Source organism: Rhopilema esculentum, chromosome 21 (genome assembly GCF_057945365.1).
Source record: "Rhopilema esculentum isolate cy_ngs chromosome 21, ASM5794536v1, whole genome shotgun sequence".
NCBI lineage: Eukaryota > Metazoa > Cnidaria > Scyphozoa > Rhizostomeae > Rhizostomatidae > Rhopilema > Rhopilema esculentum.
This window is the reverse complement of record NC_142835.1, coordinates 8,286,590-8,300,526: the sequence shown is the minus strand read 5'-3', so window position 1 is coordinate 8,300,526 and position 13,937 is coordinate 8,286,590. Positions and strand designations below refer to the sequence as shown.

At 36.8% G+C, this 13,937-nt stretch overlaps 1 protein-coding gene and 1 non-coding gene across 12 annotated transcripts in view; one reads left to right on the top strand and one right to left on the bottom strand.

The window, feature by feature from the left end:
* Positions 1 to 4,762: 4,762 nt before the first annotated feature.
* LOC148957700 (uncharacterized) overlaps positions 4,763 to 13,937 on the bottom strand; it is a 49,840-nt gene continuing 40,665 nt past the window's right edge. For 10 of the 11 annotated variants that reach the window (XM_089115131.1, XM_089115132.1, XM_089115130.1 and 7 more), the window contains 7 exons: positions 13,764 to 13,844; positions 13,145 to 13,357; positions 11,265 to 11,415; positions 10,169 to 10,359; positions 8,511 to 8,601; positions 7,306 to 7,379; positions 4,763 to 6,259 (listed from right to left, as the gene is read on the bottom strand). In XM_089115131.1, the coding sequence (XP_088971257.1) occupies positions 7,322 to 7,379; positions 8,511 to 8,601; positions 10,169 to 10,359; positions 11,265 to 11,415; positions 13,145 to 13,357; positions 13,764 to 13,844 (785 nt within the window). In that variant the 3' untranslated portion in view covers positions 4,763 to 6,259; positions 7,306 to 7,321. Of the gene's footprint in view, positions 6,351 to 7,305; positions 7,380 to 8,510; positions 8,602 to 10,168; positions 10,360 to 11,264; positions 11,416 to 13,144; positions 13,358 to 13,763; positions 13,845 to 13,937 lie in introns of all 11 variants that reach the window. The other variant, XM_089115133.1, reaches the window with a different exon arrangement.
* On the top strand, positions 12,226 to 12,298 carry Trnat-ugu (transfer RNA threonine (anticodon UGU)). The gene has a single exon. It is a non-coding gene; the product is annotated as a tRNA-Thr (tRNA).

Genomic DNA, 13,937 nt, shown 5'->3' with positions numbered 1-13,937 from the left:
TGAAAAGTTATATACTATAAAATTTTCAATAAAAAGAGCAGAATATGGCTAAGTCAAAGATGTACAAATTTACAACAATACACCTCAATATATATAAAAAGGTTTAATTTTCCTTGAGTTTGGACTTGAAGGCATTGATTGAAGAAGCCTTGTTTGTGTTCAAATCGAGACTGTTCTAGAGACTGGCCTCAGAACACGCAAGGGATTTCTGGCCATTGCCAGTTCTCAACATGGGTATTGCAAGGTTTGCTTTATATATATATATATAAGCATATATAAATATATATACAAATATATATATATATTTATATTTATATATTTGTATGGATTTCATTCTATGTCTGTGCACCACAATAGAAAAAAACTCCTTTTAGAGAGTTCTAGGTTTTGCCTTGGGATGTCTATGCGAAGGCAATTTCTTGTTGAATAGTTAGAAATTTGGGATCTAGTGACAAGTCTTCCTTCCAAATTGTCGGGACAGAGACCATTTATTATTTTGTAGATCATAACTTTCATGTCAAATTTTATCAAATTTGAGACCGAAAGCCAATTGCAGCTCCACCCGTCCTTTAATCTTGAGCCTATTAGCGCGCGCGCTCTGTTTTGTAAACGCTGAAGATGATCGAGATTTGTGTTTGACAATTTGCCCCATAGTTCATTACAGTATCTCAAATGGCTCTCGAGCAGCGCCTTATAGACCTGATCCAGTTTTGATTGCGGAAGTATGTTCTTTAGTTTCCACAGGGACGAGAGAGCATTTTTATTTTACCTTTAAGGTTTTTATATTGCTCATTCCATGTCAGGTTTTCGTCGACTGTGATTCCAAGGTATTTCTCGTTGAAAGCTCGTTTGATTGGCTCTCCATTTACATTTACTTCTAGTGGACCAAGCATACGGTTGGTTTGTCGTTTATGACCAATAACCATATATTCTGTTTTATCAGTATTCAAATTAAGCTTATTCTGACGTAACAATTCTACAATATTGTTGATCTCAGCTTTTAGATTATTACGGAGATCGTAGATATCTTCGGCAGAACAGGTGACACTGGTATCGTCCGCATTCATGTTTGAGGTGCATTTTTTGAGGCACTGCTCAAAATCATACAGGGTGAAGAGAAGCGGCCCCAAGCACGAGATCTGGGGGATACCGCAGTGAACAGCTTTCAAGCTAGATCTATGGCCATTTATTTGACAGTACTGTCTTCTGCCGGTTAAACACGATGTGAACCACCGAAGAAATGTCCCTTCCACTCTGTATTTGGTTAGTTTCGATAGAAGAATCCCGTGGACCACCATATCAAGCGCCTTTTTAAGGTCGAGAAATACGCCTACATCTGAGCTTGTCAATATTAGAAAATCATGAATCTGTTATATTTAAAGGCAATCTGTCTCGTTGTGGATTGGTTAACGAGAACAATAGCTGGAACAATAGCCTAAACACAATTCCAGCGCTCCGCCATATTTTTTACAATGCGATAAATTAAAAGGGGACTGGAAACAATAAATAATCCCTTTGTTCTTATAATCAATCAACGTCGTGACAGATTGCCTTTAATAGTGAGGTCAGGGTGCTATGCATGTTTAAAAATGCATGTTGACTTTTAGCGAATTTCGTTTGCTGTTTCATGTAAGTCGAGACTTGATCGTACCCGAATCTTTCCAGCAACCTCGAGAATACAGAAAGCACGGATTTAGGCCTATAATTACCAATGTCATTTTTAGAACCTGACTTTTAAAAAAGAGGTTTCCCTCGCTATTTTCCATGTATCTGGTAAAATACCCATTTGAATGAAGAGTTGAATATAGAAGCTAGTGGCTTGCATAAAATTTAGAGTTTCTTAACTCTCTTCGATGTACCTCGGATAATCTCACGAATAGGTCATTGAGATATTTAGGTGCAAAAAAGTTGAGAGATTTGTGAAACCATAGAACCTGTTTCTTTATTTATCAGCTTTTGTGCGGATAACCAACCAAGTCTCTGGAGCAAAGGGGCTGCAGATGCATCAAAATGGGCTATTTGTTACTATTCTGGCAGCTTTATTCTGTGCTTTTGAAGCATGTCTAGCTTTTTTATAATCATTTAATATCATCTGTTTATTTAAAGTAGGCGTATAAAAATAGCTACAAAGAGAAGATAATTCAAGCCTAACACAAAGTAAAATTGATTAAAAAAATGAAAAAAATGAAAATACATATATATCTAACATGAGAAATAATTAAGTATAAATACATATATACATATTTTGCAATGTTTTTTCAGCACTTTTTGGCATTTAAAATTCAATACGTTTATCCGTTCATGAACCCAACTTGAGCCACGAGAGGTCTATACAGTCTACAGTTGCATTCCTCTCCTTTCCCAGATTTTATTCTTCTTTTAAAGCTGGGGAGGGTATCTGATTGTTCATGTTAGATTTAAAGCTTTGAAGCACCACAAGAGCCCCAGACGGAGCAACTGTGGCTGAAATGTGGCTCTATAATGCTTTTATTTAAATTTATCAAAGTGCCAGTTTGAACAAAATTTTTCGCGCATACTTAAGTAGACCAATTGATCTGGAGATCTTCTTTGCGAATCCCATACATACTTCATTCGATGAAATGCGATGCGAACCCAGTTTGAGAAAACTGCTTTTGCTAATTTAACCAATGAGATCACATACTTCAAATCTGCATATTGGCTTCCTTTTTTGTCAATTGTTGTGAAAATTTAAGAAGTTGGTGTTGAAATTCCATGGTGATAAATTATTCTAGTAGCTCATTCGCTTTGGGATTAATGATTTCAACCCTTTTTATTTGCTTTCCGCGTTCTTGCTACCTTTTGTGCAATTTTGTTAATCACAAATGACGGTTTCCACTCTCAACTTTTGTCACCATTTTGCTATTATATTTTTGAGTTTTATGGTAACAGTCACCAATTCATTTAATCTAATAATAGAATAACAATACAATACAATTGCTCAAACAGATACCTGATAAATTGACTGTGATGGTGTTTCTGATTGGATAGCTTTCATCCGGGACTTTCGTTCGCATGCGACCGTTCGCAAATAATCAAACCTTGCGCACAGGTCAAATCGCATTGCGAACGTTCGCATGCGAATTTCAAACAAATGACCGCATGCGATTTGCGAATAGCGTGCGAATGAAGTGAAAATGGGCCTTGAAACAGGAAAATGTTTCGTTCTAAAATGGCCGAATCGCCAGTTTACCAGATTTTACGAGCTTCATCATACCTGTTTATTCAATATAATTTGAAAAAGGTATCATTTTACTTGACTGTTTTCAATAGGTTTTTGATAAGAAGTACGCAAAAAAATTGGTGCTATCAAATAACCTGCTGTTATTAGTTTGACCATGTTAAACAGGTCTTGCTTTCATCAAGTTGATTTGCAACTAAGGGTTTCACCTGTTTACTCATGACACGGTTCTAGGTTCTAGGATCGAAAGATCATTGAGACGAAAGCATTATCTGCAACAAATACTATCTAGTGGGTTTGAGAAGCAACAGTGGTCCAATTGTTTACATCATTCTGAAGAAACTGCACCAGCAAGTTTTATTGTCTTTTTGTCAAGTGTGGATTCAATAAACCCGGATCTACCATGAATGGTCTATAGAAGGTATCTTTTAAAAATAATTTGCCAAGCTGCTCGATTATAAGTGAAATAAAATATAATGTGTTCACAATGCATTAAATGATTACATATGAAGGGAACGAAAAAGCCAGCCAAAAGTATTCGCAGTTCCAGTTTGTTTGAATATTGGCGAAAGAATTCAACATGGACCCGACAACAGCACACAAGTGTAGTATGATGCTTTGTTTTTTCATAGCCGCACTTATATTCATTGTTGTAGAGTTTTACGTACAACGTGAGCGAGAATTCCAATGCAAGAACTTTGACAATGAGATATGCGCAATGAGGTTATCTTTTGCCTTGGATGATGATGGTGAGAAAGCACTCCAGGCACAAGCACAGGAGGACCAGATCAACAAATTTAATCATGGTCTAAGGCATGTTAATAAAATTTTGCGTAAGAAAATACTTGAAAAACTAAAGGCTACGTTAGAAGAGGAAAGAAACGGAGAAAATTTGCTAGGCAAGGAAACGGGTGAAATAACTTTCAACCAGAATGATGAAGAGCTGGGGAGAACCCAGCAATTTGATTATCTTGATAACTATTTACAGCAAAGAAAGCACGAGGACATCTTTGAGACTTGACAACTCCATTGGTAGAAAACGGTCGTTCGAAGTTTCATAAATTTTCACGCCTTAAGTTGCCCTGTTCAACTGGCTAGAGGCATACTTGCTTTCAGTTGGAGCTCTTTTATGCTTAATGTAAATAGATGACATTAAAGTTGACTTGGACTATCTCAAGAACAGCAAACTCAAAGGTGAGAGATGAGCCCATTAATGGAGGATACAAACAGACCTCTTATTTAAACAATCAGGTGCACTAAGTGATGTACTTCATTGGTTTGGGCGCAAAAACAATCTTCTTAGTTCCAAAATATTCACGAAGCACACAGACTCCTCTCATAAAACATTATCTGGTTGGCGAACGTTAGGCAAACAGTAATGACTCGAAAACATATCTTGTTGCTGTTACTTTATCTGTAGAATTGTGTTTCGTCAGTCAGATGCTTCGACTTTAAAACTAAGTCCATCTAAATTCCCTAGCTAATACTTCAGCATCTATCCTTTCTGATTCTCATTTTTACAAAATAAAACAAGTTAAGACAGCAAGGAAAGGACAAAATGCATTTCATTTAATCACAACATGAAATCACAAAAGATGTATTTATTTTTTAAATCATATATTACAACCTAATGCTATGTCTACAATTATTTACAAAACTTTTAGCTCTATGCCTGCGTCGAATTGGCAAGTCATAAATAAAAATCTTCGTCAACTCTTTCGATATTTACGCTGGTGCTAAGGATAACCTAAGGATAGTTAAGGGGATTCTGAGATAATCTAAAAAGGGCCGAGTTAAGAATGAATGAGTTATTGCATCAAAACCAGTCAGACGCATTGCACAATTCATCATTTAACCTTTTTATTTCGATATAAAACCGAGCAGTTTCAGATTAAGCATTTTCGTAACATGTACTAGAGGGAACATAAACACAAGCTGAGGAGACGAAGATCCTTATTTTCTGTAAGAAGGTTTTCTGGGCGAAGTCGTTCGTGAATTAAATCTTTATCAACAATAAAGTTTGATGTGTGGAGTACAAAATAGAGCAGTGTTAAAACTTAACTTTGTCAGAGTAATTTAAAAACAAATTGTCGCATTACTTACGTCTTTTAAATGAGCGGTGAATGACATGAAATTCAACGTAGAAGTGTGGGGTGGCCTAACCATTAGATCGCTTGGTACATGAATAAATTTCAATACAGAGACAAAATATCTTTGTTTCCAAGCGACAAAGCTAAGACTCGAAATGTAACTCAAAACAAAGAGTAAATGTTTCCTGAAAATGCAAGTTTTGCAAATCCCAAGAGTCTAGTATGGAAGGCCGAGTTAGCAAGCATTCAAAGGGTCATGAAAAATTGAGCAAAGGGCCGTGCTTTGTAACAGATCGAGCTGGCCCCCGGCTTAAACATCACAGGGCAATAAGATTGCTGAAATAAGGTAGTAAAGGAGGGTGCAATATGCTTTGCAAGTAGAGTTCAAAACGTAGTTTTGTCGCCTTTTTAAAGGAATGTTGATTATGATCATAAAGTTCCCAAGCGACTTAAGGGGCTTTTATGATTTTTCACATACCTGTTACATCATGTCTAAGATGATAAAAACTTAATAAACAGTTTATTCGTCGCGTTAAAACACATTATATGAAACTTAATAACAAGCTGGTTAATGTCAAAGCTGCATTCTAGACGCAAGTGTCGAAACAAGATAGCACCAACAGGCTTGTTTGCAAAAAATAACTAAATCTTATCGTTACTGCTTTCTGTTCTCTTATCCAATCCGCAAGGAAACTGCTATGCTACCTTGCTTGTCAAATTAAAGTTCATATGTTGAAGAGAGTTCTAACGACTCATCCTCATGACAATGTGAAAGGTACGATGTTCAGGTCGGGAGAACGTCTCATCGGTTGTGGGCACGACTTCCGTTTGTGACGAAATAACTTTGGAGAACATCTTCACAGGTTAACCCAGGTGATTTTTCCTTTTGTGCAGCCATCGCGATAGCGATCCGCCGATCTTTGTAAACGATCTCGTCAAGGATCAACCTTTCTTAATAGCGTTTATCCACCTGGCGGAAAATCAACCTTCAAGTTATATAGTTAAAAATATTTCTTTCTACATATTTCTTCTAGATTCCGTCCAAGCTTTTTCCACTGTCCCTGCCAAAAAGGAATCCCTTGTTGCTTAACTGAAAAATATCATACTTATCTGACAAGCAGGGGCGTCGCCACAGGGGGTATGGGGGGTGCGGTACTCCCCCCTCAACAATTTGTCCGTCGGCACATTAAGGATATTTTGCCGGGCAAAAGAAGCTATTTTGTACTCACCCTGGAACCTTTTTCAACAATTATAAGGTACTAACTTTTCTTTTATTTATCCACACCCTTAAAAAGTGATACACGCCCTTTTTGTCGGCATAGAGCACTTCTTTACCCCTCCAAAAAACTTTTTGGTTTCGCCCCTGCTGACAAGAACTGTTTGGACAATACTTAGCCTCTTAACATTATAGTAAACAACATTTTTTGGAGGTGCGCTATCCACAATGTGCAATATCAAGTAAAACGTAGCAAGAACTGTAGATCTTCTAGTGAAATGTGATATAAATTCGACCATTAACCAGGGAATATTTCATGAAAACGATAACTTTCTTCGATAATATAAGTTTATAAGGCGATAAAATCTACGCTAATGTCTGCCTGTGTATCGAAAACAGCATGAGTAAGTCTTTGGAAAAAGTATGATGACTGTAACAAAGCAGTATGATGAACTTCTGTACAAGTACCAGAATTGGGACAAAAGACGAAAACTATCAAAATGTCTCATTAGCTAAGTTTTCAATTTTCAGCCAGTTTATAACAGTACGCTCCACAGCATAACATGAAAGTGTGTTTAGGATATTGAAACTTTGTTCGAACTTAGCTCAGGGAACTAAAAAATTTGCCACAGATAAAGAAAGTCCCATTTATACTGACTCTCACTTAGGCGAAGTTTTTCTATGGAATATTTGATATCTCAAGAGACATTTGGTCCTATATCACAAAAGTCTCGCTAATCCGGGATCTCACTATCTATACTGCATCCTAAACTATTCAAACAATTAGTTTTTTGCAATACCTTTTCGCTGTTATTGTCACCTGTCCGGCATGGGAGTTGCGTCTGTCTGCTGGTGCTGCGACTTCATACGTTTGCTATACAATGAAAATATAAATAAACAGAATTCGGAAAATTTATATCTTGGTCATAGATCAAGAAAAAAAAATATTGATTGCTTATAATTATTTAGTTTATAAAAAAGTAACATTCATGAAACAAAAGGGCACTTGAAAATGCTTGCTTATAATCTATTTTGTATACGCTTGCATGTATACACATTGAATGGATACAACTAGTACTCTCTTTTATATAGTCTTGAATGTATAAACTTGTCCATTACATTTACAATTGTATGTATTAGGAGATGGAAAATTGCTACCAAATCCAAGTGTTTGTTATTCAGTATTTTTTGAATTGGTCATTTAGTATTTTTTGGAGGCGACCATCGTCTTGACGGACGTCTGGCCGGGCAACCAGAACTGTCTGTCAGTTGTAGCAGATAGGTAGGTTATAAAAAGGTTAATTGTACAATGCTTTGATAATGGAAATCAATTTGGGTAAGCACTTATTAATTCAGTGTTCTGAGGTGACCCTCATGATGCAATACGTGTTAAAAGGGAGCGTAAGTTTATACAATCTTTGCCAAAACTTTAAAAGAACTCAATACCACCCTTTTTCACCTCCCTTGACCACAAAACTTCTATAACTGCACACGCACTCTCTCTTGGCCGTCTTAACAATGTTGGTTTGCTAATTTTACTCTTATACGATTTTATCTCAAATTGGCACATAAAACCAAGTCAATAAAGCATTAACAAATAATATTTAGCACTGTCTGGGGATTGAAGGGGGCTACCTCAAATTGTTAGGGAAGTTTGGCAACTTCTTTTGCAAGGCTTATAGGTTAGTCATAGTTTACACATGTTTACAAAACACCAGACTTGTTGGGGAGAGGAGCAAGCAAAAAATCTTCAAATGAGTGGGGCAACACTCCGTCCTAGAGTCAGAAAGTATGTGTAATAATTACTTTGCTCCATGCGCATGCTCTTTGACCCCAGGATTGAAGGGGGGGGGGGGGTTGCCTCACTCATTTAAAAACCTTTTCTTGGTCGTCTTTCCAACAAAGACATTCAAAATGTGAACCGAAGTATAACAAACCAGACAACTGATACTGCTGCCATATGCTGTATCAATTTGCACAAATAAAATATAAAAAAATGGTATACCTTTTGAGCCAGCCACAGAGAGCCATGCCAATGCCACTAATAACAACCGTAAAAATTACACATCCGAGCATCACATAAACGGCAATCGACCCTGAAACGATAATTAAAAAATTTATCTGTGTCCCTGCCATAATGTTTTGCTAAAATAAATGGAAGAGAAATATTACTTTATTTTCAAATTTCGGGCAAAATTTTGGTGAAGGTTTAGAATGTAATAGGGTTGATAACTGCATGCTCTTTTTTGCTGTTTGCGTTTTTACATGCAAAAACCCCTCAAAATTTTAAATTGAACGCCCATGTCGTAGGAAATACTGCAAGGAGTTGGTAATCTTGTCATCTCTTGACGCATAGGACAAAAATATATATATATATCTTTGCATTAAAGCCGAACACGGTGACAATGAAAGGCCGGTGTTAAATGAGTTTCAGTAACCTTATGCATTTTTGTCCGGGTACTCAAACGCATGGCAATTTTGGTTATGCGAAATCGTACCCAAGCATTTAAAAAATTGGGTACCAAAACGAATGGTGAATTTAGCATGCAAAACGGTCAGGGTACACAAACGCATGGCAATTTCGCTTATCCAAAAACGTACCTAAGACTTTAAAAATCAGGGAACCGAAACGAATGATGGAATTTAGCATGCGAACAGGGCCGGGTACACAAATATTCTGGTTCATATTGTTCAGAATGTAAAGAAGAATCGAACTATTTTTAACAAGGGGGTACTAATAAGAAGCGGCGCTGTGATTTCTTTCTATATTTCTTTTGGAACAAATAAGTGATGAATATAAAAATACGTTTTTCAATTACCGCATCAAACACAAAATGAGGGTCTCTAGTGCAAAATCCTAAAGCAAAACATCACAGTAGTTTGACAGGTATGCAAGAAAATCGTGAATATTTATATTCCTCTTCAATTCCTTCAGCAGCCTCGCTTCCTCTACCAACTCACCATTCGGAATAAGTTTAACTGCAGTCCCCACAGCCTCGTCGTCATAATGATGCGTATCTATATGTATAATACCAAACTCCTCCAACAAAATTCCTCATTTATAACTACCTTATTCCAATTGAATTCTAATTCGTCACTTATCTTTTCTCTATCGAAACTTCGGTTACTTTTGATGACTTCACTAACTTTTGACGAAAAAACAACTTTCCGTGCACTTGGAATATCAAAAGCAAATATGGTATTCGGGGGCATGAAAATATAGTGCAGTGATCCGAAGCCATCTTAGTGGATATCAGACAGTGGATTGTTTCAACTGCCTCATTACAGAATGATTTATCACATAAAAAGTGCCAGTTTTCAGCATCATTTTTGTGCCAGTTTTGGCACCTTTCAAAATGTGCCAGTTTTGGCACTTCTTAAAATGACAATAACTGTATTACATTTTGATATGCAATAACTGATATGCCATTTGTTCTCAGTAATTGAGTTTTCATGCAAAGACTTTTAAAACAATGTGTGAAATTAGTAAATTTGCCTATCGTCCGCGATATGCCCCTATAAACCCTGATTCCCCCTATATTCCCCAACTCCCTTGAATTTCCCGATTCACATCTGCATCCTTTCATTCTTCGTTCCTTGTTTTAGTTCAATCCTAATTAGAAAGCGTATTGAAAATAAATTTACAGAAGAAGTGTAGCATACTTGTGTTAAGCTTGTGCCTGTCAACTGGCGTTAACGTAGCAATTTGAACAAATCCATTCTTCGCTGGTGTGTCTGCTACCTTGCATAAATCGGGAGAGAAACATTTGACAGAGAAGCAGTCGTTATCGATTCTGTAGGCAACATCGCATTTTCTGGAGCTGCAACACTTGCCAAGGCATTGCTTCATGTCTCTGTGGTAGAAAAAGACCATACAATAAAAGGATTTGCACTTAGTAATGCGCTGAAGGGTCGTTTTTACACAAAGAAGCAAACGCGTAGGTAAGGTGTTTGGCAGCTTTGTACTGAAAATAGATAGCCTCTAGTTTCTAAAACCGTGGTTGAGCTTGCGGTTTTTAAGCTGCAGACGAACGCTTTTTTCCTTCTTGCATCAGGACCAGATTTAAACGAATTAAAACACAAACTGAGCTTTATTGGAACTCAAGCTTAGTTAATGTCAGTTCTGTTTCGATTATTTCGGTGAATACTGCAAGCATTTTAAGGGTCCACAATTCTTCAACTGTGTTTTAAATCTAAATATATCTTGTTTTGGAGATGTGAGTGAGCTGGAACCTAGTTATCAGTCACGTGCTAATCGAGAATGAGAAGAAACGCTGATAGAGAACATGACAGTAACGAAAGCTGAGATTTTTTAAGAAGTAGTGATTGATAAAAGATTCTTAAGAGTTAGATTATCAAGTAGAAGGGGAGAAATAAAACTGTATATATCGTGTGTCTTTTTGGTATTCTCTTTAATAGCTTATATCGCTGGGTTCAAGTCGTCTTATCACATTTGCAACAGGTAAGTGCGAGGCTAAACAACATGACGTGACAACGCCTCAAGATCCTACTGCCTGGAATAGAAACTGCGAATCTTCTCACTCTAAGTGAAAGCTTGGTCAGGGCAAGGGTTCGAACCCAAGATCATTGACACTGTAGACCAATGAGCCATCCTTGCACGTCATAGCTCCCATGCATGATCTTTAAGAAATCTTGACCCTCAATTCAGCTTTATGTTTTAGGAGATTACAAAACAATTGCGTTTCAGATTATTACTCCATATTTTGAATTTCATTCATTATACAGCTCAATAACTTACCTTGTTCTTCCCAAGTAGGTGAAATTTCCAGCTTTAAGCCCACCAGCGAGTGTCTTGTTATTCATAATCGGGCTTTTTGATAATTTTGCCTCGTCGCAGATGTCTTTCTCATCTTCATTGACGGTTGTGCTGACGTCAAACATAGTGCCAACTAAGAAGGGGAGCAAAAGTACATCGTTCAGGAACATCGTTCGGGATTTAAATCTAACTAAAGTATATAGTAAATACGCTGTGTAGATGATAACCCAGATATAAAGTAGGGTATCCAATGGAAATGCATGACCAAGGATGTACTTCATGTAAGGTGCTGCGAAGACACCCTTGCAAGCATGGAGGATTGCATATAAAGCAGAAAATTGTAGCAATCAAATCATGGTTGGATTTGAAAGAAAACAACTTCTTGGAGAAGAAAACTTCGACAAATTTTTCCATATTGAATTAAAAGGCTCAACCATAGAATTTTAGAATATTTCAATGCAATGTTACCTTCAGAAAGATTAAATTGGATTCAAGCATGCAATCGTTTTCCGAATGAAATAATAATTCGGACTGTTTACAAGCCAATTTGATATTCTAGCATTATCACAAAGGTATTCTCAAATATTATTCTCAATATATGTTTTTAAGATAAGCAAACCAATTTAGCTACAGAAAATTGTTACATAGTAGCGGAAAAAATAGATACAGAAAAATAAATACAACCGGGAAAAGGAGAAATTGTGTTGTCAACTTCCTTGCGATTTTCTGTTGCGGTCTTTTGCAACGAAAAAGCTGTGCTGCAGATTTTAAGGCGGCACGAACAAACGAGAGCATATTTTAGAAAGTCTATTTGTTGTTATAGTTATTGTTATGGTCGAAAATTTGATTTTAATCATTGGTATACAGTTTTAGTAACACCTTGCCAGCACATTTCGGATAACAACGATATACAATTCAACTAAATCTTGCACTCCGACCGTCAGCCTCTATAGCTCAGTGGTTAGAGCACTGGTCTTGTAAACCAGGGGTCCAGAGTTCGAGTCTCTGTAGGGGCTATAATTTTTCATCTTGTTTTCACAGTTTTTTCAACGTATTCGTACGTTCATGTGCAAGAAATAATTAATTTTTTGTCTATATTGAACCACAATAAAAAGCTTTCAGTACGCATTTGTTTGTAGCAAAGCTGAACACTTCTGTCATTACAATCTTATTTGTAAAAACCAGATAATGTTTGTTTTTTAATATTTGACAGCTGACGCTAATATTTATATTATTAAGAGGGGTCAAGTCAATTGTGATATGTTCGGTTAACATCAGATAAAATTTTTTCTTCAAGTCGGTTTTTTCTTCTAATTTTTTTTATCTGAGGTGCAATTGGACACATCATAAGGACAGACAAAGAGCACATGAAAAGCAGTTTGGTTTGAAAATCGCTGCAAAGTGTTTTGAAGAATTCATCATAATTTTAGTACCTTCATTTTCTTATTTAGCATTTTAATTCAGCTCTTCTTTAGTTTAAAGCCCTTTTTGCGGTATCAGGACATTGCTGGTTACAGGCTATCAAGGGAAAGTGATTCCTAAACAATGCTTATTTCAACCCTATGTCGAATACTAGCCATGGATTTTTGGTTAAAATGCTCTAATAGGCAAGATAACCCCAACCCTTTTTGGAAGACATTGTCCATAGAAAGAACCCTCCTTCCCTCTGCTGGTTCCCAAAAGTAGAAGACCCGAGTCTTCGGCACGTATAATGTATCCTTTCCCAAGAGCAGCACTTTGTCATGGCCAAATGAAAGCTAAATAAACTGCCGCATCTTTGAGAGGCTTTCTTACTTTGTCCCTCAAACCTAAACTCTGTATATCCCCTTAGAATTACTGTAAATTTAAACATTTCGGCTTACCGTCATAGGGCAATCTATTCCGGCTCACAAAAGAAATCTTAGGATCCAAACGTGAGGGTTTGGCTACAACAGCTTGGCAGTCTTGCTCATTCTTGCATTCAACCGAATAGCAGAGGTCAGCAAACATGAAGGCCAAATCACAAGATTTCTTTTCGCAACATTTACCAATACACTCTCTAGCTGTTAGGCCTTCTCCTTGATTGGTAAAATTACCTGAGTTGAGAAAAAAATAAATCAAGAGGACGGAGTTTGAATTTGGAAGGATGAAATCATGACGTTGCTAAATTGTCGAGTCGAGTCGTTTCAAATATAAGAATGAACAAGGAACGTCTCAAGGCATATGCCATAGACACAGATGCAAACAGTTACGAACAAACTGGGCTCGAGTAACTAAACGTTTATCTGAAAAATTAACAACAGGAGATAAATACGAATTTGTTCTAACAAACAGGAGCTTCAAAAAGTTCCAGTAGGAATAAGCGAAAGCCAACTGGATAATTATGGGTTAGTTCAAATGAGAATAGGTGACATGACCCATATTAAAGACAGTTCTCTATTAAATGGCAAACTTTAAAAGTATCACACTGTTTAGTACTTAAGAATTTAAAGGCCTGAATACCTGCATGAATCCCTCCTTTAAGAGTGACATTGTATGTGATTGGACTGTCCTTGCAAACCTCTTTTGATTCTTCCTTTGCAGCTAAAAAATAGAAAAATGATCGAATTGCAGACGCAATCTCAGAAACATATGACATTATTTCAATTGCAAACCTGGCAAAATTCTTAAAATCAT